The sequence below is a fragment of the Electrophorus electricus genome, chromosome 15, assembly GCF_041902795.1.
Source record: "Electrophorus electricus isolate QZ-2024a chromosome 15, ASM4190279v1, whole genome shotgun sequence".
Classification (NCBI taxonomy): Eukaryota; Metazoa; Chordata; class Actinopteri; order Gymnotiformes; family Gymnotidae; genus Electrophorus; species Electrophorus electricus.
In genome coordinates, this window is record NC_137511.1 from 19,178,545 (window position 1) to 19,205,058 (window position 26,514).

General features: G+C 43.8%; 2 protein-coding genes across 5 annotated transcripts; both read right to left on the reverse strand.

Moving 5' to 3' along the window:
- Positions 1–5,727: 5,727 nt before the first annotated feature.
- Positions 5,728–11,340, reverse strand: patl2 (PAT1 homolog 2). The gene is made up of 19 exons (XM_027009241.3): positions 11,320–11,340; positions 10,900–11,059; positions 9,835–10,094; positions 9,691–9,756; positions 9,323–9,376; positions 8,593–8,682; positions 8,428–8,505; positions 8,145–8,281; positions 7,960–8,034; positions 7,754–7,877; positions 7,553–7,673; positions 7,365–7,459; positions 7,244–7,297; positions 7,007–7,149; positions 6,779–6,935; positions 6,499–6,639; positions 6,237–6,334; positions 6,015–6,155; positions 5,728–5,847 (listed from the first exon to the last, which is right to left on the reverse strand). The coding sequence occupies exons 1-19, from the start codon at positions 11,338–11,340 to the stop codon at positions 5,814–5,816; spliced, it is 2,049 nt and encodes a 682-aa protein (XP_026865042.2). The 3' UTR covers positions 5,728–5,813.
- A 2,154-nt stretch (positions 11,341–13,494) lies between these two features.
- On the reverse strand, positions 13,495–25,053 carry LOC113576868 (transforming growth factor beta-1-induced transcript 1 protein). Of its 4 annotated transcripts, XR_014117285.1 has the most exons (13): positions 24,565–25,031; positions 22,121–22,171; positions 20,446–20,603; positions 19,438–19,514; positions 18,960–19,096; positions 18,725–18,803; positions 18,192–18,276; positions 17,615–17,797; positions 16,956–17,129; positions 16,696–16,777; positions 15,791–15,939; positions 15,438–15,534; positions 15,162–15,293 (listed from the first exon to the last, which is right to left on the reverse strand). XR_014117285.1 is itself a non-coding variant. In XM_035533426.2 (12 exons), the coding sequence occupies exons 1-12, from the start codon at positions 24,575–24,577 to the stop codon at positions 15,027–15,029; spliced, it is 1,455 nt and encodes a 484-aa protein (XP_035389319.1). In that variant the 5' UTR covers positions 24,578–25,006; the 3' UTR covers positions 13,495–15,026. The 4 variants fall into 4 exon arrangements, 3 of the variants coding, with proteins under 3 accessions (XP_035389319.1, XP_035389320.1, XP_081554228.1); XM_035533426.2 differs by lacking the exon at positions 15,438–15,534 and having other exon boundaries at positions 13,495–15,293; positions 24,565–25,006; XM_035533427.2 differs by lacking the exons at positions 15,438–15,534; positions 22,121–22,171 and having other exon boundaries at positions 13,495–15,293; positions 24,565–24,993.
- Positions 25,054–26,514: the final 1,461 nt, after the last annotated feature.

Genomic DNA, 26,514 nt, shown 5'->3' on the forward strand with positions numbered 1-26,514 from the left:
CTACAAATTATTTGAAATGTATGAAGTTGTGTAGAAATCTTTTTTTAAAAGTTTTTAAAAAGATCTCATTAAAAACAACGATGCCAAAGTTCTACAGTAGTGTAATTCTATTTATTACTATTCCTATAGTTTCGACAAAGCATACCAGTGAAAGGGACATTGAACTGCAGGCATTTAATCACAAAAGAACCTTTACACACACACACACACCCCCCCCATATGCAAGACATTAACACAGTAACACATCGTAACAAACATTTGGAGTACAGATGATGGTTTTTTTTCTCAGCATGGGTTTCTGGGATCCTTTCACTCTGATGTTGCACAAGTTCAGACTGATGGAACTGAGGTATGTTATGATTACTTCCCTCCGGATGGAGGGCAAACAGGGAGAAGTCCACTCAGCTCCAGTATCCCAGCACTGGTCTCAGCAAGCTGAGGAAAACCCCCTCCGGAGTTCTGCTACCACTACTTGGCATGGCGCTCCAGTCTGCTTGAAGACAGGCTAGACATTTAAATCACATACCCAGTGAAGTCCTATAAAACCAACTCTCAGACAGACGCTAGGTAAACACAATCGTACATCACTCACGTGGTAATAGCGTTGACAAACAATACACAAACACGTGCCACTTTTCTCTCTCAAGATGTTAGCACTGCAAAGCGGTGAAGCTGGTCCAGAAATAACTGACATTTTATTGTGTAGGGGGAGAGAGAGAACTTTTCTTAAGCTATGCAATACTGAGAGAGAGAGCGTGAGAGAATGTTGAGTAGTCAGAGCTCTACTGATAAATTAAAGTTACATTTCTGTCCAAAATACTCACTGTAATAGCAGTTATTCACTGTAATGTCCTGTTATCATTTAGGATGTCGATAATGGAGTAACTTTTCTACACATGAACCTAAATGACTGAAATTAAGCGAAGTACAAAAAGCACGTAGTTGAAAATGCAAGTAGACAAACAAAAATCCTTTTATCCCAATGAGGTCGGCTTCAGAACGTTCTTTGGACCCATGTGGTCATCTTCCACAGCAAGTGGGGAGTTTCCATGACCTCACCTGCTATCCATGCACTAATGGGAGCTGTACGGAAGAGTGAGAAGAGCAGGACAGCCATCTCACCTCTGGCTGACATTCCACATCCTCCACCTAACCCCCACCCCCGGGTAGAGCACAAGGGTCAAGGAGAGTTTAAAGCTTGGACTTTAACCTCTGAACTTTCCCTCCGAAACCTCTTACATGCTCATCTTTCATACAGAACTCGCCGTCTCACAAAACACCCACACATCCACCAGTCAGACTCCTCCGATACATGCTCAGCTTTCATACACATCTCCCTGCCTCACAGAATTACCCACACATCTACCAGGCCGACACCCTCAGGTACACCCTACCAGGTAGACCCCTCAGGTAGTCTCCTCAAGAAAGACGAGACAGCAATTTGTACAGCATTTTTTATACAGTGGAAATTCAAACACAAAAATAACCAAATAAGATTTTAGAGTGCACCGAGGCACTAAATCATGAAAACAAGGGAGTGCATCACCAGAGAAGATCGAAGATGCAGACTGTACAAAGGAGCCTCTGAAATAATCCAGCACCTGTAGACATCTAATTGGCAGAGATCATCTACATGAACACATGCAAGGCTTATGCTCGACACCCCAAGCCCAAACAGGATGAACATCAAAGGGGTAGAGATACTCCAAGACCAAGACACATATACAAGTAGTTTAAATCACTGACACGGTGATGGATAATAGAAACAGCAGTGGTACTAGATATGGTCATCACAAGCGATGCAAAAACGCAACGGAAAAACACGAAAAAAAGAACAACAAATCAAGTACCGAAAGATGAGAGACAGAATGTGGAAAGTTAACAAGGTTGTCTCAGCGGCAACAGGGATACTTGTGGCTGTGATCCTCAAGTTGGAGGGAAGAACCCAACAGATCCAAAAAACAAGGACATCAGTCTCAGTCCCGAAACCACCCACTGGAAGGAAGAGGCGCAAATGTACACACACACATCCATTTTGCCACGTAGAGGATATGTTACACATGCCTACCTTCACGGCTCTTTAAAAAAAAGCTTCAAAAGCCTTCCATACATAACTATTATTAGCAGTCACACAGACACAGGAACATTAATATAAGCAGACATTTTATTGTATGTGTAGACCTTCCTCACCGACAGGTTCTCTGGGTCAGCACGCACACGTTTAGCGTATGGTAATATGCCAGGCATAGTAAAGAAAAATAATGTTAACCCTTTCATTTCTTACAGCTGCCAGTTGTGTTGGTCTCTCAGTGGCGGCAGATATTCTGATTCAGTCGCCCTTTCCCCTCAATATAGATACTCGTTTCAAAAATGCCAATTTTAGGAGGCTCAGGTTTCAGTAACATTTTATATGAAAGTTGTTTCAAAACTGAAAATTCAGCCATAAATTCCATTTAGGCATTTATGAATTAACAGGTAGTCGTCAATACTAGCTGTAAACAGATGCATTCAGAAATAATTTCATACAAACGGGAGCTATTTTGATAAACAAAATGGTAAAGGCCATACTGCAGTATGTACTCAAAACGGTGTTTTTACCAAAAAAAAAAAGCAGCAAAAACAATAAATAGAAGAATGAAAGAGAGACTAGCAGCAGTGGACATCCATCCCCATTCAGCAATGGGGAGTTTATGGGCCAGGGCCGAGTAGGTTGACAGGATGTTAACATCTGTTTAAACGCTCCATGTAGTGTACTGAAAACCGGCTGCGAGAAGAATAGTCAGTCTCAGACACGCATAGCTAAAATTTTATTATATAGATATATAAACAAAATCTATATCTATCTTTCTGAACATACGAGGCTGTTCCGTGACCCTGCCCATCCCTTTGTGCAGGAAATTCTAAACGCAGACTAAAATTAGATCACATCTTCGCAAGCTAGCAACTCTCCAAATTTCTCTCCCGAGTTACTCAGATAGCATCTGCACAATTAAGCATGTTCCCTATAAACTATACTCAAATGGACCTTTGCCCATTTAAGAGACAGCTGGCAAATTATATAACTATTCTTGCATTCCCCAGGGAATGACCGCATTTAACAAAAATAAAGTTTGAAAAATACTGAATATTTTAAAAGATAAAAGCAGTTGCTACTGTGCTTTGTATCAGATGAAGCAAAACTCAAACTGGTTCAAATATATAAAGGGGAAAAAAGAAAAACTGTAAGAAGCTATTTAAATTACAAAGTTGCCAAAGGCAAAAAGTCCTTATAAAAAGGGACAAATGCTCATTATAAAAGCACCCATAACCCTCTTCCTGAATTCAACGAAGGAATCTTGAGAACATCAGGAGAAGACAGTCAGCGCTTTCTTCCGTCATGTTTCACACTTTTGTGAAAGTCTTCCCTCCACGTCCCTGTTTGGTCCCTGCAAACAGGAGTTCCCCCAAAAATGGTCAAGCAGCCACCGCCAGTCTGCAGCTGAAATCACCACCACTACCATACCAACAGGCTTGTTCAGTGTTTTTTGAAAGAATCATCTTAAGTTCCATCTTTTACCATGAAGACAAGCATATGAAATTAGTCAAACTTGAAATAAAAGATCTGACCCAATACAATTCAACATTTCCCCCACAACACACACTAGGACTTTATGCTCACCACTGCATTTTACCTCCTGAACTTCCGGCTCCTAAAGTCAAACATTCCACACACCACCACCTCCTCCTCCTCTACCTTGCATGCTTGTTCCAGTGGCTCCCAGACAATGAGACAATATTGGCTTTGTCTCCCAATTGTATGACTCATCTACACTGTCTGAGGACATCGGAGAAGCACCCAGACATTCCCCCCCTGCCCCAAAAATATACAGACAGAGGACCATGAAAGACAGGAGAGAGAAAAAGGTAGATGTTTATAGATGATTACCTAGTAATGCTGATGGCCTGTTTCCATTAGGTGAAATGTCAAGACTGTATAAAGCTTGATGTGCTTTAGGATCGCATTTGAGAAATGTCGTAGTAGTTTAAAAAAAAACAAAAAAAAAAACACAACCAACCAGTCCTGTTACCTCTGCATTTACCACAAGGCTTTGAAACACTACCAGCTAAACATGGTTTAAGCCGGTAGGTTCAAACCAAGGACAGGGGCCCAGAGATTGTCTACATGAGCTATAGCATGATGTAAATGTTTAGACTACAGTAAAGGATTAGTCATCCACTAACAGAGGTCAGAAATTATGTACACCAGTAGGCTGATGTCAAACTACTGTCCTCTCACTAAATTCTCTTTGCCCAAGATAGATTAAATTTGGACCCTTCTGCTTTGTATCTTCATGTGCATGTGGGTTTAAAGTAGCAAAACGTTCACTTTCATCTGTGCAGATCAGTCACTTTAGACAGAGTGAAGTCAAGGTGTGTCCCAGAACCTCACCAAATGCAAATTTGACCCTGAAAAACACTTTTCCATACATTAAAAGTTCAAGTTAAATCAACTTGACCCAAAATAAAATAAAATTTAAAAAAAATCCTATTGTACATGAACAGCATGTGGTTACATAGTTGCCAGAAGCTACATAATTTCCTGAACCAGGTCTCCCCAGGAAGGCTAGACTGGGCATGTACTACACAGATTTAAAACCAAGATAAAAGCACCAGGGTGTTGGTTATAGAAAGCATGTGTACTAGGTTTGGGAGCTCTTAAAATTCAAAACAGAGTTTTACTGCCAATAGATACCTCTACTACTTCTGAACCATTTGCCTTGATTAATTGGAAGATGTTTATCCATGTCTGATCAAAAATCAGATTAAGAAAGGCATTTGATGCAATAAAGCTTAGCAAATTCCCACATAACTCATACAAGAAGCCCTTTATTCACCATTACCTGGTTTAACATACCATAAACCTAGATAAAAGCCAGTCAAATGACCTATTGTATGGTTACACACGTGGCAACAATTCCAGATGAACTTATGCCCCCACGCCCTTCAAAAATCAAGAAAAAGTCCTCATTGTATTTAAAACAAATTTATTAAAGTTCCTTAATATATGTATGCATGAAGTGTTTGACTGGATATGGCAAGGTAGAATTGTCAATGTCAGGGTCATTTGTACAGTCTCAGTAATTGAATCTTTAAACTTTAACAGAATCTTTAATTCTGTACTTGAAACTGTGCAGCTGAAGTAGAGATCCAGTGCATGACCCTCCAACAGGGTATTCACTACGGTACTTCCAAGTTGTTGCAGATGCAAGTACCAGGCAGACTTGAACATGGCAATGCTTAGGAAACAGATTTGATGTGGGTGCAGGTACATTTTTGGAAATGCATTTATTAATTTTTTCAGTTTTGCAAATGCTATACAGTAGTGCATTAAATAAATATTCATCATTAAGTGATTAGAGTAAATAAAATTTGTATACAGTGCTGGAAAACATTGCAAAATATACATTTTGAAATGAATTCTCTTCCAAACAGAAACTTAAGGATTTGCACTTATGAAACAACCCAAATTCCTTTAGTGAAAATCAGTCCCAATACTTCACTTTCATAACTGAATTCAGTTACTAAAACCCAAGTTCAGATCAGAATCCATTTTATCATCTATGAATAATGCAAGCGAGTTTGATTGTTCCTTTAACCCAGGTAGTTAGCGCCATCTGGGGGTGGCCATAAGTAATGTTAGCAATGCCAGCCTAGTCATTCCAAGCTAGCACTGCTAAGAGTGGGGTGGGTTACTGTACATATGGACTGATCAAATAAAACAAAGGGGAGAAAGAAAAACAACACACACACACACACACACACACAAAACTCCTTCATGATCCTACAGCCAGATAGCCTGTAGAAGATCTGCAGAAAACAAAGAAACAGTCTGGTTGATCCTGAAAGAATACCCGAACACCACCCACCACAGAACACCAGTGAGGATGAACCACAGGCAACGATCCGCCCAGTCTCTCGGTTAACAGGCCACTGCACACACAAACCACGAGGATGCAAACAAATCAGCAACTTACTCCATGTTGTTCCTCAGCTGCTGGACAGTGCGCTTGTCCAGGTAGCGGCAGAACAGCGTGAGCAGGTTAGAGGGCAGGAAGAGGGGTTCTGCCAGGGACGTGTGGGACAGTTGGCGTGCCACTTGGAAGACGGTGTCCGTCCTGGAGGGGCAGGCAGAGAAGGGAGCAGGGGTCAGAGAGGAACGGGTACTTGGAGCACGACAGAACAGCAGACATCCGTACCAGGTCTCGAAGTCGCCAAGACTGGGCTCCATGGGAAGGTCAGAGGTCAGGAGCCTCTCACCTTGCGAGAGCAAGGCATACAGCAAAGACAAACCAAACTAGAAAAGTTAGAGAGGAGTAGCAAGTCAGCAGCCCACAGACACATACAGTCATTAGTATTCTTATGCAAGCTTGATGTATTGATTTCCAGGTCAATCCTAAACCTCGACTAAAGTCAGGCTCAGCGAATGAGGGTAAGGAGGGCGTGATCCCAACATGGCACCTTGTTTTGGCAGGCTAACGTTAGACGAGAGTCTTTGGAGTCAGGCAGGGCTGCGGTGAACTCCTGCAGGACGGAAACTAGCTGGCTGAAGCTGAGGGAACCGATCACGGTGCGGAGAGGCGGGTACAGAACAGGAAGGCCCTGTAAGAGGGTGGGAGGTTGGTCAGTACAAATTCTTACACCCATAATCTGTGCTCAAGCAGAGCTCAACTCTGCTGGAGGCCAACAATGGGCTGTACTGACGTGATGGTGTTCGGCAAAAAGGGCAGGTATGACTGACCTCATCTGCATCTCTGCTCATCAGCACCGGAAGGTGCATCGTGATGGCCCGCAGGAGGTGGAGACCCAAGTCATGTGACAGGAAGGGGAGAAGTCTGGCCAGCAATTTTTTTCCTTTCAAGACGAGAAGACAGGGCAGAAACTCTTCCATGGACTCCCTAAAGAAAACACACAGCTTAGTGAAAGACAGACAGACAGACACACACATGCATGCATGCACACGGCATACATAGAGTTGAGGTTCCGTAGCTGGCTGTTGATCTCCTCCACCCCTCTCTGCATGGTCTTCATCAGTCTTCTGTTCTCTTCTTCGTCAGTCACAGTGGTCTTCATCCTCTCAGCTGCCTCCACACCCAACAAGGTCACATAGCACTGCAGGAAGCCAGGGAAGCAGAGGTAACAGCAGAACCACAGCTGCAAAAAAGCACCGTTAAGGTGAAATGAGTGAGACAGAAGCTTCCCCCACCTTCTCAATGGTGTTCAGTACCTCCAGCCTCTGCTGCCTGATGTCCTTCTGCTCCTGGTTGAACAAAGGTGTAAGAAAAAGGCCAACTCATAGAAGCGCGTTTGCCTGCAGGGCATCTCACCTCGGGAGTGTGCGCGTGGACAGCATCTATGGCACGACGCGGGGAGTGACACGTGGACACCGTGACCTGGCCCAGCGACCCTTCAATGTGGACCACTACAACAGCGCACACACACCGCCTGGGTCCACCATGGCCTTCGTCTGCAGCGGCACTGAAACATCTCAGCACCGGAGCCTATGAAACCATACCTGGGGTGTAGGACACCGTTTTGGTGACGTATGGTGTGGTGAGTTTGGGCGGCTCCCTTTTGGATCGGTCACCCATCATCTCTTCCTCTGCCAACTTCACTTCCATTCTTCGATAGTATTCCTGCAACACACAAAATATTACTCCAGGCCTGCTGCAGAAACTGTTACTGTAGGTGGCAAGTAGGGGGTGCTATTGAGCACCTGGTAGTAGTAGTCATCCTGAAGAGGGTTCTCACTCTGTAGCTGCATCATCTGTAGCTTGATGATCCACTCCTTCTCTCTGGCAGACATGAGCTCAGCGTAATGGTCCCAGCTCTTCAGTCTCCTGCAAACAGCAACAGCTTCAGCTCGGGGTCAGTCGCCAGAACCCCCCCACCCCCAGAAACCCTCAAAGACAGGACGCCCACCTTCGGGAGCCCGGAGGTCGCTGGCTCAGCAGCCGTTTGTGCTGCGGGTGGAGCTGGGTGGCCAAGACCGGAAGCCTAAAAGGTCAGGAGGGGGTCACCCAACACTCGTAAGACATAAAAGGAGAAGCAGCTCCAGGTTGCTGTGAGGCACCTTAGACAAGCACAGGTGTGAGGAGTGGGCTCACCTGAATCTATGCACGGGACTGGGGAATGGGCTGAAACAGGACCCCGGTCTAGGAGAGTTTGGCCCAAACCGCACCTGCATCATTTTGGGTGCGAGAGCCTGGAATCGGGGAGGGGAGGGCGAAAGGAAACCCCCCGACTAAAAACGAAGAAACCAGCCAGCAGAGACAGATACGGTTATACAATGGCTCCTCTGGCTGATTGACCATGTAGCTGACCATATAGGCAGGATAGTTAGTAATAATGCAATTCTCACACACACGGCATGCACATGTCTGAAGTCACCTGACCATAGTGCTGCTTCACAGAGAAGGAGCTTTTCAGGTGGAGTGGGCTACCAGCCACAACAGGACACACCGGCACCTGCCGATAAGTTTGAGAGTACGTGTCAGTCTCTGTTCAGAATGGCGCTACCCACCTCACCCTCTCAATACCACAAAGCGGTAGTACCTGAAGGGGGCGTCTCTCGCCCGGCAGCTGCAACGGCGATCGTATCCTGCCACGAGCCGATCGGTCTATCACCCCCACGATAGCCCGGTCCTGTCAGGGGGAGAAACCCAGCCAGACCGCACAAAGTGTAGATCAGAGCAGAACTATAGCAAACAGTCACCAAACTTCATCAGCAGATGAAGCCCCTCCCTCCAGAGACAGGCTTAGTTCTTTGCTTTCCCTTCCATATGCTAAACATTCAAGATGATCGACAGGTAGGGAGGACTGCCTTGTTTGCACAGACTCTTTCCCCCCCCGCCCCAATTAGTGAACAAGGTATACAGTTTAGCTGCTGATTGCAAAGCCCAAGCACTACAAATACTCCTTTTCCACTATAGGGCAAAACAGCCACCAAGGTTGTGTAAGGCCATTCCACGCTGCCAGACTGGTTATAAGTTCTTTATCCAGAAGGTTTTTCCCCCCAAAATTACTGTTGTCCTGGAAAATCCGGGCCAGCAAGCATGTGACGGAGATTGGTTCTCCTCATAGTTATGTAGCTAAACAACTGAAAAAATAAAGCCAAAGCCTCTTTCTTCAGAACCGCGGTTTGTGTGTTAACCGTACAGACAAGAACAGCTTGTCTGCGGCACTTGCATCTTATAGCAACACAGCTATGGCTGCTTTAATTGGCAGCGTTTCTGGTTGGTACATCAATGAAAAACACGTTGTCCTGCAGTTTCAGTAGCCCTACCTGAAGGATGGACCCTGGTGCGGGCCTGGCTGAGCCTAGTGACGGCATCATCCACTAGACAAGGGGGTAAAAACAGGCGTCAACGTGGCAGTCAACTGCAAGACGTTCACGTGAAGTAACCGCAATGCTACACACAGCAAGGAATGCAGCCACACATTCCTCACACCCTGTAGAGTTGGGAAGTGTTGGCCTGTGGCCGGAGAAGAGGGCTCTGCTCTGTCCCCCACTCATGCTCCTCTAGGGCACGGGAGCGGTAGCTCCCCTGCCACTTCCTTGTGAACATGATCGAGGGCGATCAGGACCACAGAGGTGGCCAAACCGTGCCCGTGCCTGGACTACCTCGCCCCGCTGACTCCTGACCGACTCACCGTGTTGGCATTCAGATCTCCCCAGCAGGAGCTGCGGCCACAGTCCACGATAGCGCTGTCCAAGCTCTGGAGGACCAGCAAGAAACGCATGGTTACGGCATACACACCAGCAGGCCAGGCAACACCAAGGAAGAGGAGCCAAACCTTCAGACTGGGCGGCCCCTCCACCGTCCTCATCACCGCTGGGTCGTCCAGCAGCTGCACTTGAGCGCCTCTCTCTCTGCTGCTCCTGGCTTCATGGCACAGGCCTGCTGCAGCCTGGGCCTGGATTTGAACTTTAGGCCTAGGAGGGGAAGCCTCATTTGGCGAAGGTGGAGGAGGAGAAGCTGGCGGTGCTGGAGACTGTTTGCCATCTACAAACAGAAGATCCACAGCATCTGCTTGAAGCTCCTCGGCACTTAGGTCTGCACCAAAATAAAGAGGCATGTGATTTAAGCCACCCAATAGGAAGTCTGCATCCCCCCCCCCCCCAGTTATTTCCTAAACTACATTTCACATCAGGTAACCAGAGCCCACAGGCCCTGGTTACCTAACTAACATGTTCTTGCAACTGGTCAGGCAGAGAGCTCGGCCTTGAATGAGTGGATTTGAGGGGCTGTTGCCTTTTTATTAACAAGTGGTCCCTTTTCAAGACAATATTAAAACAGAGCCATCATGACCGTATGCAGTCAACTTATGATAGGAATTATTCATTTTTAAAGTTTTGCGTGGCTTAGCAGTGAGCTACATCTCTGACAATCCGATCTCGTTCCACCTTAAGTGCGCCTAGGCGCTCCACACTCTCGGAAGAAGTTTAAAAGGTGACGAGGCCATTTCTGTTGCTACTCCCAAGACTACAGAATAAACTTCCACTTTTTATTAAATAATCCCTTACAATAGATGCTTTTAAGTCACACAAGCTCATTCTCTCAGGCATTCTCAGGCAAGTCTTTTAAAATACTCTGTATACTGTTTTATCCTGGTTGTTCTAGCCTTCTGTTGCTGATTACCATGGTTTAATTGGCTATATTGTGAGGAGGTTTCCTGTTGGTGTTGTGCAGCTTTAGTTGTTTGTAGTGGTTTATTTTGAACTGATATTGTGCAGCTCTTTGGCCAACACTCGTTGCCTTGTATATGTGCTATAGAAATAAAGGTGACTTGACGAATGATAAGCCTATACCAGCGCCATCACTGAATCTAGCCTGCTAATAAACAACCAGGGCCACTGGCCTAATCCAAAGGTCTCTTCATTGTACAGATCAATCTCCTCGTCCTCCTCCACCACATCCTGCAGGAGCTCGGATTCTTCCATCGTATTCTCCTCCCCGTCGCTCCACTGCTCCCCATTCTCAGGCCACTCAACACCAGGAGTGGAGTTCTCCCTTACCGCCTGGGGAAACAAAGACAAAAGCAAAAAAAAAAAAAGCCGCCACCACCACGACACAACGAACACCTTACTGAGGACGCAGCTCGCCACCTGGACAAAGCCATTTAAGGTCAACTTGTCAAATTGAAGGTGCATGACGGCAAGACACAATTCGCTATTACATAACGATCTCTAACAGACTTGCACGACACTCGCGCGGGAAAACCCACCAGCCCAAGAGTTTTGTCGCGCGGGTACCGACGGTATTATCGCAGACTACTTACTGGATGTTCGGCGTCACTCATTTAGCCTAAATATATTTCTTTGCGAAGGTGTCACGCCGGCAAATTCGACCGCCAGGATTGCCATCTGAAGGGTACAAACGCTCATTAACCTGTTTAAATGTCTACACGTGCGGGGGCGGATCTGGAAACGATCCCGGCGTGTCCGAGCGCGTGCCACGTGTGTGTACCACGTACAAGAAAAGGGCTCCGCATTAAACACGAGCTGCAAGTTACACTTGCAAGTATGAGTGGAGGTTGATGGAAGCTGTGATTAAGTTAATGATCGTAGGTAAATTAAAATGGCATTTCGTAAAAAATAAAATAAACAAATAAAGTCACACATTAGAAGAACAACAATTTGGATATGTGACGAAAGCGACATGGGCTATGAAGAGCCTATAACAATTATAATTAAAATGAACAACCATAACAATGAATAATAATTTAAAACAAAAGAACTGATCACATCTAGACAGTATAAATATTTCAGTGTTTTTCGAAGTGCAAAATATAATTTAACATCATAAAGATAATCTAAAAATATTCGATTACCGATTTGATATATTGTTAAACTGAATTGCTGTGTAAGAACAAAACGTCCAGTGTACATACAGGTACAGATGACGAAGTACCCGCATGATGGTCAGCGTCACTAACTTTATTAAAGTTTAAAAAAGGAGGTCAGATGATCCCTAATCAAGGTATATATCATAGCTTCTGAAAAGGCAAGGTTTGGAAAAATACCCATGGGCTTTTTCAATATTTTGTAGGAAACATGGGTACCTCGTGCAGCTATAAAGAACTTTAATATGTCAGCTCTGAAACACAAAACACATGCAATGCTTTCAAAAATGAAGAAACAAGCCCCACATGTTGCGTTTTAAATGTCATACAGATCTTAGATCAGCACATGTTTCACCTGCTATTCAACTTCATAGCTGAAAGGAAGAACACAGAGACGTGGCTCTACCGAGACAGAAGCGCTCTGTATGGCTGAACGCTGTATACAAGCCTGAGGTCACTATAGAGCCGTCTGCTCACATGATGGTACCTACCGTGAATGGCTTTATGAGGGTGCACAGAACATGCAATCAAAAAGATATAATTTTATGTGAGTGATATTAATGAACTTGTGAAACATGTATAGTAATAGAATGTTCCAGGGGTTACCATCCCTTTTTGCTGCAAAGCTGTCAAATACCAGCATTTGTCTAGGAGCAATGCGTAAGCTAAACACTTTCCAGCATCAGATTTTCCTTTGTGAAGTGCCCTCCACCCACATGTCCAGGCAGCCGGGGGACGCCCCCCCCCCCCCCAAAGTCAGTGTTCTGCTGCATGTTTACAGACCTTCATGCCTTCTCATCAGCACAGCTGCTGCCAAACCGGGTGTGTGTGAAATCCCCTCAGGAAAGGAGGTGTCAGTACTACCCACCGCACACCTGGAAGCCACTACACCGTGCGGGAAAGTTGTGCAGTCCTGACAGAGTTGATGGATCCCTTTATAAGGTGTGTGGAATGTTTGCAGAAACATAGTACAAACCCCCCGCTATACAGTAGTTTTGACCATACAGTAGGTTATACACTAGTAGGTTTCTCTTTCCAAAATGTTCAGTTATTTAATACTATGTTATGAATTTAAGTCTATGTGAGATTAAGTCTATGTGACTGATAAAATGGCAAATATACTGCTAAAAGAAGATGCTTTACAACCAGAAATATGCTGCATATTCTGAATGTCCAGAAAACCAAAGACCTGGATGATCACCAATATTGTTAAATTAATAATATGAACAAATTTATGTCACCTAGTAACTGAAGAAAATACAGTGTGCTTCCGTTTTTAAATCAAACTGAATTAATGTTGGAACTTGCACATTGTGGGTCCATTTTTTCAAGGATTTTATTTTTTAAACTGAAACCTATTAAACTTGCTTGGTGCTAGAATGACATCAAAAACATTTTATGATTGAGAGAGTGCTGGTACAAGACAGATGTTTCTAGTACAGTATCCGGTGTATATGTCATCCCTTTACTGAACTTCTAATGACCACACTGACCACAGTAAACCTGCAAAATTGAAGGCAATCAGTAACAGAGACGGCACAAATGGAAAGTTCGTTGAGGCAACATCACAGATTCCATTAAGATATTGTGTGGATTCATCAAGCACAGTCATCCAAAAAAAATGTTTATTGTTTCTTTCGCAGTGTAGTAACAATGTAGATGTATAAACACAGCTCATTGGAATGTGTGGCTTGTATAGCATGAAGCGTAAATATCTTAACACGTCTTTGGCAATACATCAGGAATCTCACTACGCAATGTGGAATGAAACAAACCAGATCAAATCAAAACATACTAATCCAAATCAAATAAAATCATAATACAACTATAAAACAGATGTGCATTAGCAATGACAATGATATGCCGCATAAAGCAAATATATTCAAATATATAAATATACTCAAATATATTCAATGGAACCATTTGTTGTTTCAGTCCTCTGTTACTAAAAACAAAAATCAATCTCACATTCTATTTCAACAAGATGTATCAAAAATTATTTCTGTAATGGAGGACTTCTTTCTGATATATGTCAAGCAGACAACCAGCGATTTTCATGATTGTCATAAAACAACCACCACTGACATGGAAACAAGTTCTGGCTGTTACTCACTTACACTTTTCTAAAAATATATGTGAACTCTTTGTATTTTAGTACAGCACACACAGGTTACAATGCGTCACTTCTGGTTTTAGGAATGTTCATTCTATTCAACAACATCTTTACTGTAGTCTTGTCTTCTGTGTGTGATTGAGGGTGTTTCTGTGTGTATTTGTGTGTGAGTTTGTGTATGTGTGTTTGGCAGTATGTATTTGTATGCATATGTATGTATGTATGTGTGTTTGCATGTGTATTTGTGTGTAGATGTGTGTATGTGTGTATATATGTGTGTTTGTATGTGTGTGTATGTGTTTGTGTGTTTTTGTATGTGTGTGTGTGTTTGTGTTTATGTGTGATTGTGTCTATGTATTTGTATATGTGTATGTGTTTAAATATGTATTTGTATATGTGTGTATGTGTGTGTATGTGTGTTTTTGTGTATGTATTTGTATGTGTGTATGTGTGTAAGTATGTATTTGTATATGTGTGTGTGTGTGTGTGTGTGTGTTTCTGTGTATGTATGTATGTGTGTAAGTGTGTATTTGTATGTGTGTATGTGTGTTTGTGTGTATGTATTTGTGTGTGTGTGTGTGTGTGTGTGTGTGTGGCGGGGGCAGTAATGCTTCAGCCTAAATGCTGACCAAGTTACATTTTTAATTGTTAACTTTCACCCTTGTCTGTACCATTTAAGTATATTTAATGACATATCAGTTTATTTTATGAACAAAAATATGAAAAGTGTTTTTGTTTTTCTTTGGCTTTTGAGTTATTCAAATACGACTGAAAATGAGCCAGTGAATATGAGTGGAGCGAGAGGCTTTACCCCACCTGTCCTTCCCAAAATGCACCTCTCCATGCTCTTGTACTGGATGTCCCAAACGTCAGCTCCATCAATAGTTTCATCTCATTTGATCAATAGTTCTTCTAATCACCACCCTCACCTCTTTTTCCTTACTTTCTTTCTTTTTCTTACTTTCTTTCTCACACACACACACACACACACACACACACACACACACACACTTCGGTAATTCCCATTCCCTCAGCCGAAGAGTTTAAGGAAGCAGGGATGGCAGTAGGGTTTGTTCTCCTGCTCTTTGAAGCAGCCCTTGTTCAGGGGTTTGAGGCAGAAGTGGCAGGCCAGGTGGTGCGGGTGGAACTTGGCACCCATGGCAGTCACGCATCGGCCCAGGATGGGCTGCTGGCACGCTTGGCACACGCTACCCCGCGACTGGTGGAAGTGCATTTCACACAGTGGCTGGCCCTCATGCTCGAAGAAGCTGCCATTCACGAATGGGCTGAAGCATTCCTGCAGAGCATGCACACGAGGTTAAACACACACACACACGCACAAATGCACAAACGCACATAAGCAAACACATATAGACACACGCACACAGAGAATTCAAATATTTGTAAGTATTTTGTTTAACCATAAATGAAGAACATTAACTTTCTCCAGCTGTTCGTGACAGTCAGAAGCCTTGTCATGGGTTTGCGAGGATTTGGATAATGGGCCCTTCAGAACCTTCTGCAGACTATTGATGTTACTATATTTAAAGTGATACAGTGCAAGATTTTAGTGTATTTGAAGTGCATGATTTCAGAGATAGTTACTGAGACATGACCCTATCCACAGATCTGCCCCAAGTACTTGAGCATATGTTCACCATGTTTATGTAGTTACATGCTAGCTGGTTAGTTTAACAGTAACATAATGGCTCCAATTCATCACCCTGATAACCACAGCAGCTGAGGACACAGCACTGTAAGCAATTAACTGAGAAAACCTTGTGGGCGACTCACCCTGCAGACGAAGCACTGAGGGTGCCAGAGGGCGTTGAGGGCAGAAATGTAGTTCTCCATGATTGGCTGAGAGCAGCCCTCACAACGGGATGCAAAAAGTGCCAAAAAGCACTGCTGGCAGTACTGCTGGCCTTCACGATCATGGAAGCCTGTAGCAGGACACTAGGTATGTCAGTGTGCTCACACAGAAATAACAGAGACATTTAACGCACTCTCTGGTTTTTATATGGTCTCCTCCTTACTTACATACAACTTTTTTTTGTATCTCACACATTAAAATAAAGCTGCTTGGTTTTTTTTTTTCATACCAGTAGTTTTTTTCACTGTTAAATATATATTATACCTCTCATAGGTGTTGCTTTAATGTTGCCAATAATTTTGAATATGTAGTAAATATAAAGGTACATGGTGTTAGCAACTCCAAGGTCATGGATCTGACTCCCAGTTAGAATTGCATACCATCACATTACCATTTATTTAAATGTATTCCATTTAGCTGATGCTTTTATCCAAAACAACTGAGTACAACTTGAGGGTTAAGGACCTTGCTCAGGGGACCAACAGTGGCAACTTAGGAGTGGTGGGGCTTGAACCAGCACCTTTCAGATTAGAAACCAACTACCTTAACCACTGAACTACCACTGCCCACATGCACTGTTGCACTGAGAAAGGTGTGAATTGCTCTGGACATCAGTAAATGTAAATGCTGAGGAGCAGAGATGGGAAAACGTCTCATTTGCCCTTTGCCATTTGCCTTTACCTCAAAACCTGGAGTAGCACTTGATTTGACTTGAAATCAAGTGCTACACCAGGTTTTGAGGTAAAGCCATCCGCAGGCATATGAGTGGATGATGCTGGTTCCAGTAAGAGCACAGCTGAAGGCTGAAGAGCTAAACTCCTAGTACCTTCATCTCCAAATGTCCGAGCACACTTCACACAGCAGAAGCACTCGGGGTGCCAGTTCTTATCCAGCGCTGTGACCATTTTCTACAGAGGAAACGCACGCGCACACACACACATACGCACACACAAAGCCAAGTGAGCCTGTTTACTTGCTGGGAGGTGCTGGCCAAATGCACTGGGAACGGATACTGGTTGTCCGTACCATGCCCAGTATGCCCCAGCATGTGTGGTGTGCATGTGCAGGGTGAAAGGGCTCTCTTACATTAAGTATGGGCTTACTGCACTGGGCGCAGTGGGGTGAGTACAGGCTGAAGTAGTCTGGCTCACAGTACGGTCGCCCATCCTTCTCGAAGAAGTTACGGTTGCCGAGCTCGCACTCGCACTCAGAGCAGACAAAGTGCTCAGGGTGCCACACCCGGCCCAGAGCTGTCACCACCTACAGGGAGTATGGGTAATGTAGGCTTAACTTGACAGCAACTTAGCAACATTAACATGACAGACAACATGAATTACTAGAAAATGTAAATTCTTGTCATACGCCAAGCTAACTTCAATTTTATAATGAATGATAGTTATAGTAAGAGCTACAATGTCATAAAAACCAAACCATACAAGCCAAGGTTATAATACAAAATGATTTGATAAGCTTATGTGCTTAGATAATAAAACATTTATTACACACAAAAAGATTCATGAAGCATTTATTGTACATATGTAAATCATATATAGGCAATCCTATATAGACATTAAGGAGGTAACTGTGGTGTAAATGACTGCTGAAGTTATTATCCCTTCAGCTACTTACAGTGCATTCATTCATAAGAGTCATATTATTGAGAATGTATACAGAAATTGAGAAAATTATACATGCGGGACAATCACGTTAGTAAATAAGGGTGATCTAAACCCACAGAACCTCACCTGTCCCACAACTGGCTTCTGACAAGCAGAGCAGTTTCCTTTGGATGAGGTGGGCACTCCTTGTCTGCTCAGATCTGATTGGAGGAGCCCCAACATACTATCCAATGAGCCCCCAGAAGAGTCCTGTGGAGGTGCAGCTGGTTGTTGTGGTGATGTAACCACAGGACTGATTGGAGCTGCTGGCTAATAACAGGAGAGAGTTCAATAAGTGACGTAAGAACATAACCATGACTACCAAGCGAAATGTATTACACAAAAATCTACATAGCCATTCAAGAAGCAGAGGGCCACCTTTAACATGTGGCCACTGAAACCAGCCTCTAGCAGTAGTCAGTGACAGTTTATAACTGCTGTTTGTGGATTATCTCAGTCTGAGCAGTAATTAGTGACAGTTTATAACAGCTGTGTGCTTAGCCTGAGAAGTTAGTTAGTAACTGTTTATAACAGCTGTGCATTCAGCCTGAGCAGTAATTAATAACAGTTTATAACAGCTGTGCATTCAGCCTGAGCACTAATTAATAACAATTTATAACAGCTGTGCGCTCAGACTGAGGTGTCATCCAGTGTCTTCACTCACTGTGCTCTGCACTTTGAAGTCAGAAAGAGATGCCATCAGCTTGTCCAATTCCAGTGTAGCAGATGTGGCAGAGGGCTTGGCTGAACTGCACATGCACACACACACACACACACACACACACACACACACACACACACACACACACACACACACATATACACCCACATATGCACAAAACCCATGCATACACCCATGCATGCACACACACAAACACACACACATACACACGTCATGGGTAGTGAATTGTAGACTAACATGACCAGGTGCCACTAGAATATATACACACACCAATGTTCATTTGCACAACTGCCGCTACATAGTAGCCCTGAAGAGAAGAACTGACTCATAACTGTGAAGCACCTCTGTTAAGATGTGTATAATTAATTAGTTTATGACCTACAATTCAACAATAATAAATGGCTATTTATGTTTCTGTAAATGCATCAGTTACAATTTGCCATCATAGCACAATATGTGCTTGAGACACATCAAGCTGCTCAAATCTATGATCATAAAGGGTTTGAAAGTGGGACCTGGAAGACGAGGAGGCAGAGTGGGACGGTTTATCCCGTTCGTCCTTCTTAGTGGTGGGGAACTGCGCTAGAATTTCATCTGGAAAACAGAAAATGCCAATGAGAGACATGAAACACATGCACACACATACACACACACACGCACACACATGTACACACACAGAGTCTCATTCACAGTCACACACAGGAAACATGTATTTATCATTCACTAGTATAAACACACACACACACACACCAGTGATGTTGAATTGGGTGGCGTTGAGCTCCTGTAGTAGGTGGTCCAGTTCACTGAGGCCTCCTCCTAGCACAGAGGATGAGGTGAAAGTAGAAGGAGTTTCTGGAGATCGTGGGGGGCGTGGCTTACACACCGTACTGAGAGAGGGAGAGGGGGAATGAGAGAGGGAGAGAGAGGGAGAGAGAGAGGGAAGCAGGGGAAACACAGTGGAGAAGGGATTGGGGGCAGTACGAGATAAACTAAAAATGTTTACACAAATTAATATTCCTTTTTGTATACCAACATGAACTATCATCCATCTGGCCAAAGAAATATTCAGCTAGAACAACCAGGCAGAAGCTTATTGAATTGTGGCAATAATTAAGTTTGGCAAATCAAATTATCATCCTACTGGGAAATTTAACATTGTGTTTTCTGCTATTTGCTTTATGAGGGATGGAGGTGTTTTTCTGCAGACTTTGAGGTTTACACTACCTACCTATACAGCTTGTCTGGGTTAGGGTTCATTTTGTCTGGGTTCTGTGAGCCGTTAGATTTCATAGCAGCAGATACAGTCTGTTAAAAAATATGCACATGAAAATACACATAAGTATGAACTTGTCAGTGCAGAGACGTGCTTGATTCAAAGGCAATAAAATTGTTGATGATGCCTAATTTGAACGGAGTGTTTGACTGTGTGCTAACTCTAAATATGTGAGTTTATATGCCAACTGTGTGTAACTTTGTGGTGTGTGTATGTGTGTGTGTGCGTGTGCATTGAGCTTAATCTATTGGGGTATTGAGATTAGGGTATTGGGGTATTGAGGTTAGGGTACTGAGGTATTGAGGTTAGGGTTTTGAGGTATTGAGGTTAAAGTATTGGGGTATTGAGGTTAAAGTATTGGGGTATTGAGGTTAAAGTACTGGGGTATTGAGGTTAGTGTATTGGGGTATTGAGGTTAAAGTACTGAGGTATTGAGGTTAGTGTATTGGGGTATTGATGTTAGGGTATTGAGTTATTGAGGTTAAAGTATTGGGGTATTGAGGTTAAAGTACTGGGGTATTGAGGTTAGTGTATTGGGGTATTGAGGTTAAAGTACTGAGGTATTGAGGTTAGTGTATTGGGGTATTGAGGTTAGTATATTGGGGTATTGACATTAGGGTATTGAGTTATTGAGGTTAAAGTATTGGGGTATTGAGGTTAGTGTATTGGGGTATTGAGGTTAGGGTATTGAGTTATTGAGGTTAAAGTATTGAGGTATTGAGGTTAGTGTATTGGGAGTATTGAGAATAGTGTATTGGGGTATTGAGGTTAGGGTATTGAGTTATTGAGGTTAAAGTATTGGGGTATTGAGGTTAGGGTATTGAGTTATTGAGGTTAGTGTATTGGGGTATTGAGGTTAGTGTATTGGGGTATTGAGGTTAGGGTATTGAGTTATTGAGTTTAAAGCATTGGGGTATTGAGGTTAAAGTACTGGGGTATTGAGGTTAGGGTTTCACTGCTCACTTGCTGGGGTGTGTAAGCTGGTGGGGGAGGTCGGGTCTGGGCAGAATCTTGGGTGCCGGTGGGTGAAGTGTCAGAGTTCACTGGAGGTTCAGAGCTCAGCAGGACAGGGACACGTGCCAAAGGACAGGTGGAGCTCTCAAGATCAGCCAGGAGAGCATCTACGAAAGAGACGGACAGAGAGACAGAGACAGAAAGAACATAAGAGAAAGACAAACAGAGACAGCATACACGAGATAGAGAGACAAGAGCCAGAGAGAACCAGAGAAATAGAAAGAAAAAGCGAGAGAGAGAGAGAGAGGGAGAGAGAGAGAAAGAAAGGGAGAGGGGGAGAGAGAGGGGGAGAGAGAGAGAGAGAGAAAGGGAGAGAGAGGGGGAGAGAGAGAGAGAGAGAGAGAGAGAGAGAGAGAGAGAGAGAGAGAAAGGGAGTTGAGAGAGGGAGTGGTAAGTGCAAGGAATAAACAAAACAAAGACAGACATTCAAAGATCTTTCATCCATCATTTCAGAGAGCCTTCAGAAACAAACCGTTTGAGCGACAGTAAATGATCCAAGTATGACACCACTGTAGGAGCTGCCGCTCTTTGACATGGCTTCTGTATATTTCAATTAATATTAACACACTTGAATGTCTCAGAGAGGGAGGTGTTTGTAGTTTAGTAGCAGTAGAACACGTTCCTCTGTGGTAAGATGAGAGGAGACATGCGGATGAGATGAACGGTGGCAGTAAGGTATACTGTTAACTCTGCATCAAAAGGATATTCCAGCTTTTTTGCATTAAACCTACTCGCCTGACATCTTGTATATAAGGCCAGTGAATGCTTTGCTCAGCAGAAAACCCAAAACACTCTACTGATCTCATTCTCAGCAGCGCTATCGGGGAAAAAATACATTCATTGGCTTAGAGCAACTGCGCCTCCTTCTGGACAAAAACATTAGTTACTTTGTTATATATTTCACCACCTTATTTCCAATCACTTCTAATCATTTGTGGGGAAACAATTTTGAGAGGCGCTACGTTTGATAAGTGAATGAATTTGTTCGTCTAAACTGGTGAGGACTGAAAACCCCTGAGAATTGTATTACTGTACGCATATTCCCCATTAAAACTATTTAGGTTGATTAAAACATAGTGGAATATCCCTTTAAGAGCAGGATGGAAACTAGAGCAGCATATATCCGTCCGGACGACCGCGCGTTTAGGAATAATGGATATAATTTAAGTTATGGCATGAAGTGATAATGTGGTTAACGCATATTAGCAACCGCTGCATGCGGGGAGATGGAGAGGATTAAAAGCACAAACAGGGAAATGCAGAAAGCGACCGACTGGGAGTGCAGTGTTGGTGAGTTACTGCAGGCGTGCAGTCACTGGGCAGACCCCTTTCATGAACGGTGTCTCGCCCTGAGCTTATTTCAGTCCGCCTGCTGCCGTGCACCACTGAAACGAGCACACGAGCCGAAAAATTGAAACACATGCTCTCTGTCCCTCGTTTCTTTCATTTTCAGTGTTCGTGTGGGTCCAGCAATGAACAACGGCAGGTGTTCATTCAACTTTGGGGATTTTCCTGTGTGGAACAAAATATCAATGTTTGAACGAAGTGGGTGCCCAGCGAGTAGTGTGGAGAGGCAGCGAAGAGACTGAGAGAAGGACACGGAGACAGGCGTACAGTTACGTACCAAACATTACAATACGAGGGCTGAGAGGGTAGTTAGACGGATCAGGCACTCCTACGAGGAGACAGACAGAAACAACCACATATATAGAAAAATCAGCCGCACAGCACAGATCGACCAACCGGCCAGTTTGTCGGTCACAGACAGGGCGGGTCAATTAAAGTTGCACCAATCAGAGCAAGAATCACGAAGGCATGGTAATGCACAAGGGACAGGGAGGGGGTCCTGAAACATTCCAGGGAGCTGGAGGGGGGGGGGGGGGGGGGGTCCTTGCCAGACAGGCCGGGCAGCGGAAAACGTTAAGGGTGCCACAAAACGGAAGCAGCAGCGTTTGGCAATTATTATCTACGAGCGAGTCGCAAAAAAAGGAAGCGTGTCGGCCCGGAGATAGCATGCTCCCTGTTAATCTGTAATACAGACGTAACATTTGAAACATTATTTTCAACTACATCAGTAGCACCAAAAGACTATGGTATTCCACAGAGTTCTTAAAGAAACGCAAAAATAGAATATTTTATTGATAAAAAAAACTGGTTCGTCTCCCAATTAGTGCATACACACACACACACACACACACACACACACACACACACACACACACACATACACACACACACAGACACAAAGATACTTACAAATATAAGTAAGCTATATGCTGTGGTAAATGTAATTTTTGTGTGTGTTTGAGGAAGGGAGTTCTGCTCTAAGTGCCATACACAATAATAACCAGAGAATCTTAGAGGATGTGAAATTATGAGCTGACAGGTTTGTTTGTAGCTTTACTGTGTTTTAACCTTGGCCAGAGAGCATGCAAACCTGGACTCAGTCTGAATGTAACAGGTGAAGCACCATCTCTGTGTTCAGAATGCTGATTTGAGTCCAAGCATGCCTCCAACCAGCCATTACTGTTTGCAACTCACATGAACAAGATGTTTTCGTTGGCCATTTAGCATCGATAAAGAAAACTATTCCTTTGTTTACTTGGGAGCATTTGGCAACCAGCCTTATGGTGATTCATAGTGCAATGTAGTGTCTCCAAGGCACTTAAAACCTCTCTCTCCATCTCTCTCTCTCTCTCTCCTTCACTCTCTCATACACTCACATAAGGCAGTGTTCTTATAAGGAGCTAAAATTCGCCTCAATAGGAATTCAGACCATATTTAGTGCTCGCCACTCCTCTGGCATGTTTTACTCTGTTTAACACACACTTCCACTCACCGCCACTTGCCCCGAATCCAGAGTATGTAATCTCATAGGCCAAAACATGGCGGACATGCACACACATGGACAGCAGAGGCACACACCAGTGCAAACTCACACATATATGCACACAATGTAAAGAAAGTCAGCATGAGCCATCCGGTGTTCCGATCCAATCCAGATGCATTGTAAGCATTTTTCTGTCATATGTCCACAGGAGCTGCGCTCATCTAGGAGCTTTTTATATTCAGCATCCAGTTTGGCTAATTTATTTTGGTTATGAGCTGTTTACTGAGTTTAACAAACTAAAATAATGATGTAGGTTTATCAAAATGTTGACAGTCATGGCCAAAGAGTTAGAGGATTTCATCACCCATCTCACACACACACACACACACACACACACACACACACACACACACACACACACACACACACACACACACACACACACACACACACAGAGAGTACATAAAGTCAGTCTCTCCTTCAGATCAAACAGACCTGCTTCTTTACAAATGGACATTAAAAACTATGATCGCTGTAAAAAACAAACAAACAAACAAACAAAAAAACGCCCATCGGGCAGCGTTTCAACGCTTAATCCCATTTTACCGTCACTGAGTGTTAGAACAGTAGTGGCAATTTTATATTGTCTTTGAAAGGGCTTCGTGCCCTCAATAGAGATGTGCCATCTTATTCTCTCTGCGCTGGAGGCTTCAATGCTTTCAAACGCTACCAGATGTGTCGCGGCGACCAGCGAGACAGGAATCGGTGTTCGCTCTCTGCTCCAATATGATGCGTCGGTAAAAAACCAAAAAAAACAAACCTTGGACTGTAATTGAGAGATTTTCATCCAGGACCAGTGAATCACTCGGCAGACGTGGAAATAACAAGTTTACGCTACATGCACGAATGTTGGACAAGACGTGCGTGCGTCCGGTTACAACGCGAGCGCACACTTGGGTTAGACTGCTCGTCGAGCTCATCTGACATAAAACAAGATTATACGGTTATATAAATAAACAGATCAAATATTGATGTTTTTCACAAGAAATTCTATTTCCTTTTCAGCAGGAAAAACTCTCTCTACTAGCTCTCTACCTTTTTTCAGAGCCATCTATATCTCCCGTGTTTCTCCCAGTTTTTATGCCATCCACTTTCGTGCTGTAAAGCGGATCAAAAGCACAAAAGCAAAAACTGCCTGATTAGCTGATCGCGGACAGTGGAAAAAAATCAGTACATACCCAAATCATCCATGGCAATTTGTTTGCTGTCCAGAGAGGATAGGATAGAAAGGGTCCAAAAATTAAGCACAGTTGAAAAGAGCTCCTTTACTCTTACTCGGGCGTGATTTCTCTGTTATCCTAGCAGATCTAATGCTCACTGATTGCAAAGAACTTTTCGGGGTGCACCGTTATTCCGGGACTGCATACGGCCGCAAAAGAAAAAAACAGACGGGCGTCCCGTTTTCTTTGCTCCTCCGCCCCTTTCCTGTGAAACGTCTCCAAACGCAGCGGCTCGCGAGAGGCGCAGGCGAATAACTGCGGTTGCAACCCCCTCCGCGCCCTTGCAAGTGACGTCACTCGGTGCATTCCTGGTCCATATTTGGGGCAGATCATTCACGAATACGAGGAACCACCCGTCGAATCCCTTTCGTGTAATTTTGACAAGGGCACCGATACTTTGTTAATCCACACTCAGTCTCCCGTCGTTTCCGTCGCGGACCTCTGTGTCGTGTCCCTCTTCAGAACATCTGCATCTACACGAGTCACTTCACGGTGAAACTAAAATGATTGGTAGATGTTCTCCACCCTGTAACTATGGCCGAGAGGAAAAGCTGTTCACCTCTCATCAAACTGCGACTACCACAACATTATCAAGGAAAAATAAAGTACTCAGGATGTTCAGACCACGCCGGTTGTGCTTTTTTTTCTTTAAAAAAAAATGCAGAGAAAAGGCAGGCGACGAAATACCTGTTTTGAATTCCGCTTCGGAGGGTGCTCCGATGTCGGCAGCCACAGCTGACCCCAGAGGTTGGACACTGGGCAGCTGTTCCAGGCATGCCCGTGCCACCTTAGACAACAAACAGCTCCGTTTCTGTTCAGTCTACTCTCCTTTGTCCATCACTCTGGTACAAATGAACCTACATCCGATATGTCCATGAGATTTAATCCCCACAATTCTACAGGCTTTTAATGTTCAATTTTCATAAGCTTTAACCGGTTGTTCTTTTACTAGTGGTGTGCGTTATTTACATTTACAATTACATTTACGGCATTTAGCAGACGCTCTTATTCAGAGCGACTTACAAAAGTGCTTTGTCATTTACTCATAGAATATATCCAAGTACAGTATAGTAGGTTAGAATTAAACATACCAATGAACTAGAATACTGTAGAATACAGGGATGAATGCTAATACCTAGAAGTGCAAAATACATAAGGTCTATCTTAAGCAATGATAAGTGCTATAAACAATAAGTGCTAGAGTTTGTTAAAAAGCATAAATAATGCCCTACAAAAAGTACTAAATTAGTCAGTCAATAAGGGAGCAGTGTCAGTTGTCCTTTAAATATTCTGCAAATAAATGGGTCTTCAGTCTGTGTTTGAAGACTGCAAGGGACTCTGCTGTCTGGACAGCATGTGGGAGTTCATTCCACCATCTTGGAGCCAGAACAGATGTCTCGATGCTTGTCGTCCATGAGACCTGAAGCAAGGTATTTTAAGCCGAGCCGTACTTGAGGTTCGAAGTACTTGAGTTACAGATCGGGCTTTGACCATTGACCTCATGTATGAAGGGGCTGGTCCATTTTTGGATTTGTAGGCAAGCATCAAGGTTTTAAATCTGATGCGTGCAGCTACTGGGAGCCAATGAATAGAGCGCAGCAGTCGAGTAATGTGTGAACTTTGGAAGATTGAAGACCAGTCGTGCTGCTGCATTCTGGACAAGTTGTAGAGGTTTGATGGCTCTTAGAGGAAGACCAGCAAGTAGTGAGTTGCAGTAGTCTAGCTTTGAGATCACAAGAGACTGCACAAGCACCTGGGTAGCTTCCTGCAAAAGAAAGGGTCGAAGGGTCTTGCAAAAAAAAGGAGGAATCTGCAAGACCGGGTTAGATTAGAAACTTGAGTTAAGAATGACAACTGGTTGTCCAAAAGTACGCCCAGGCTATGGGCAGCTTGGTGTGGTGATACCAG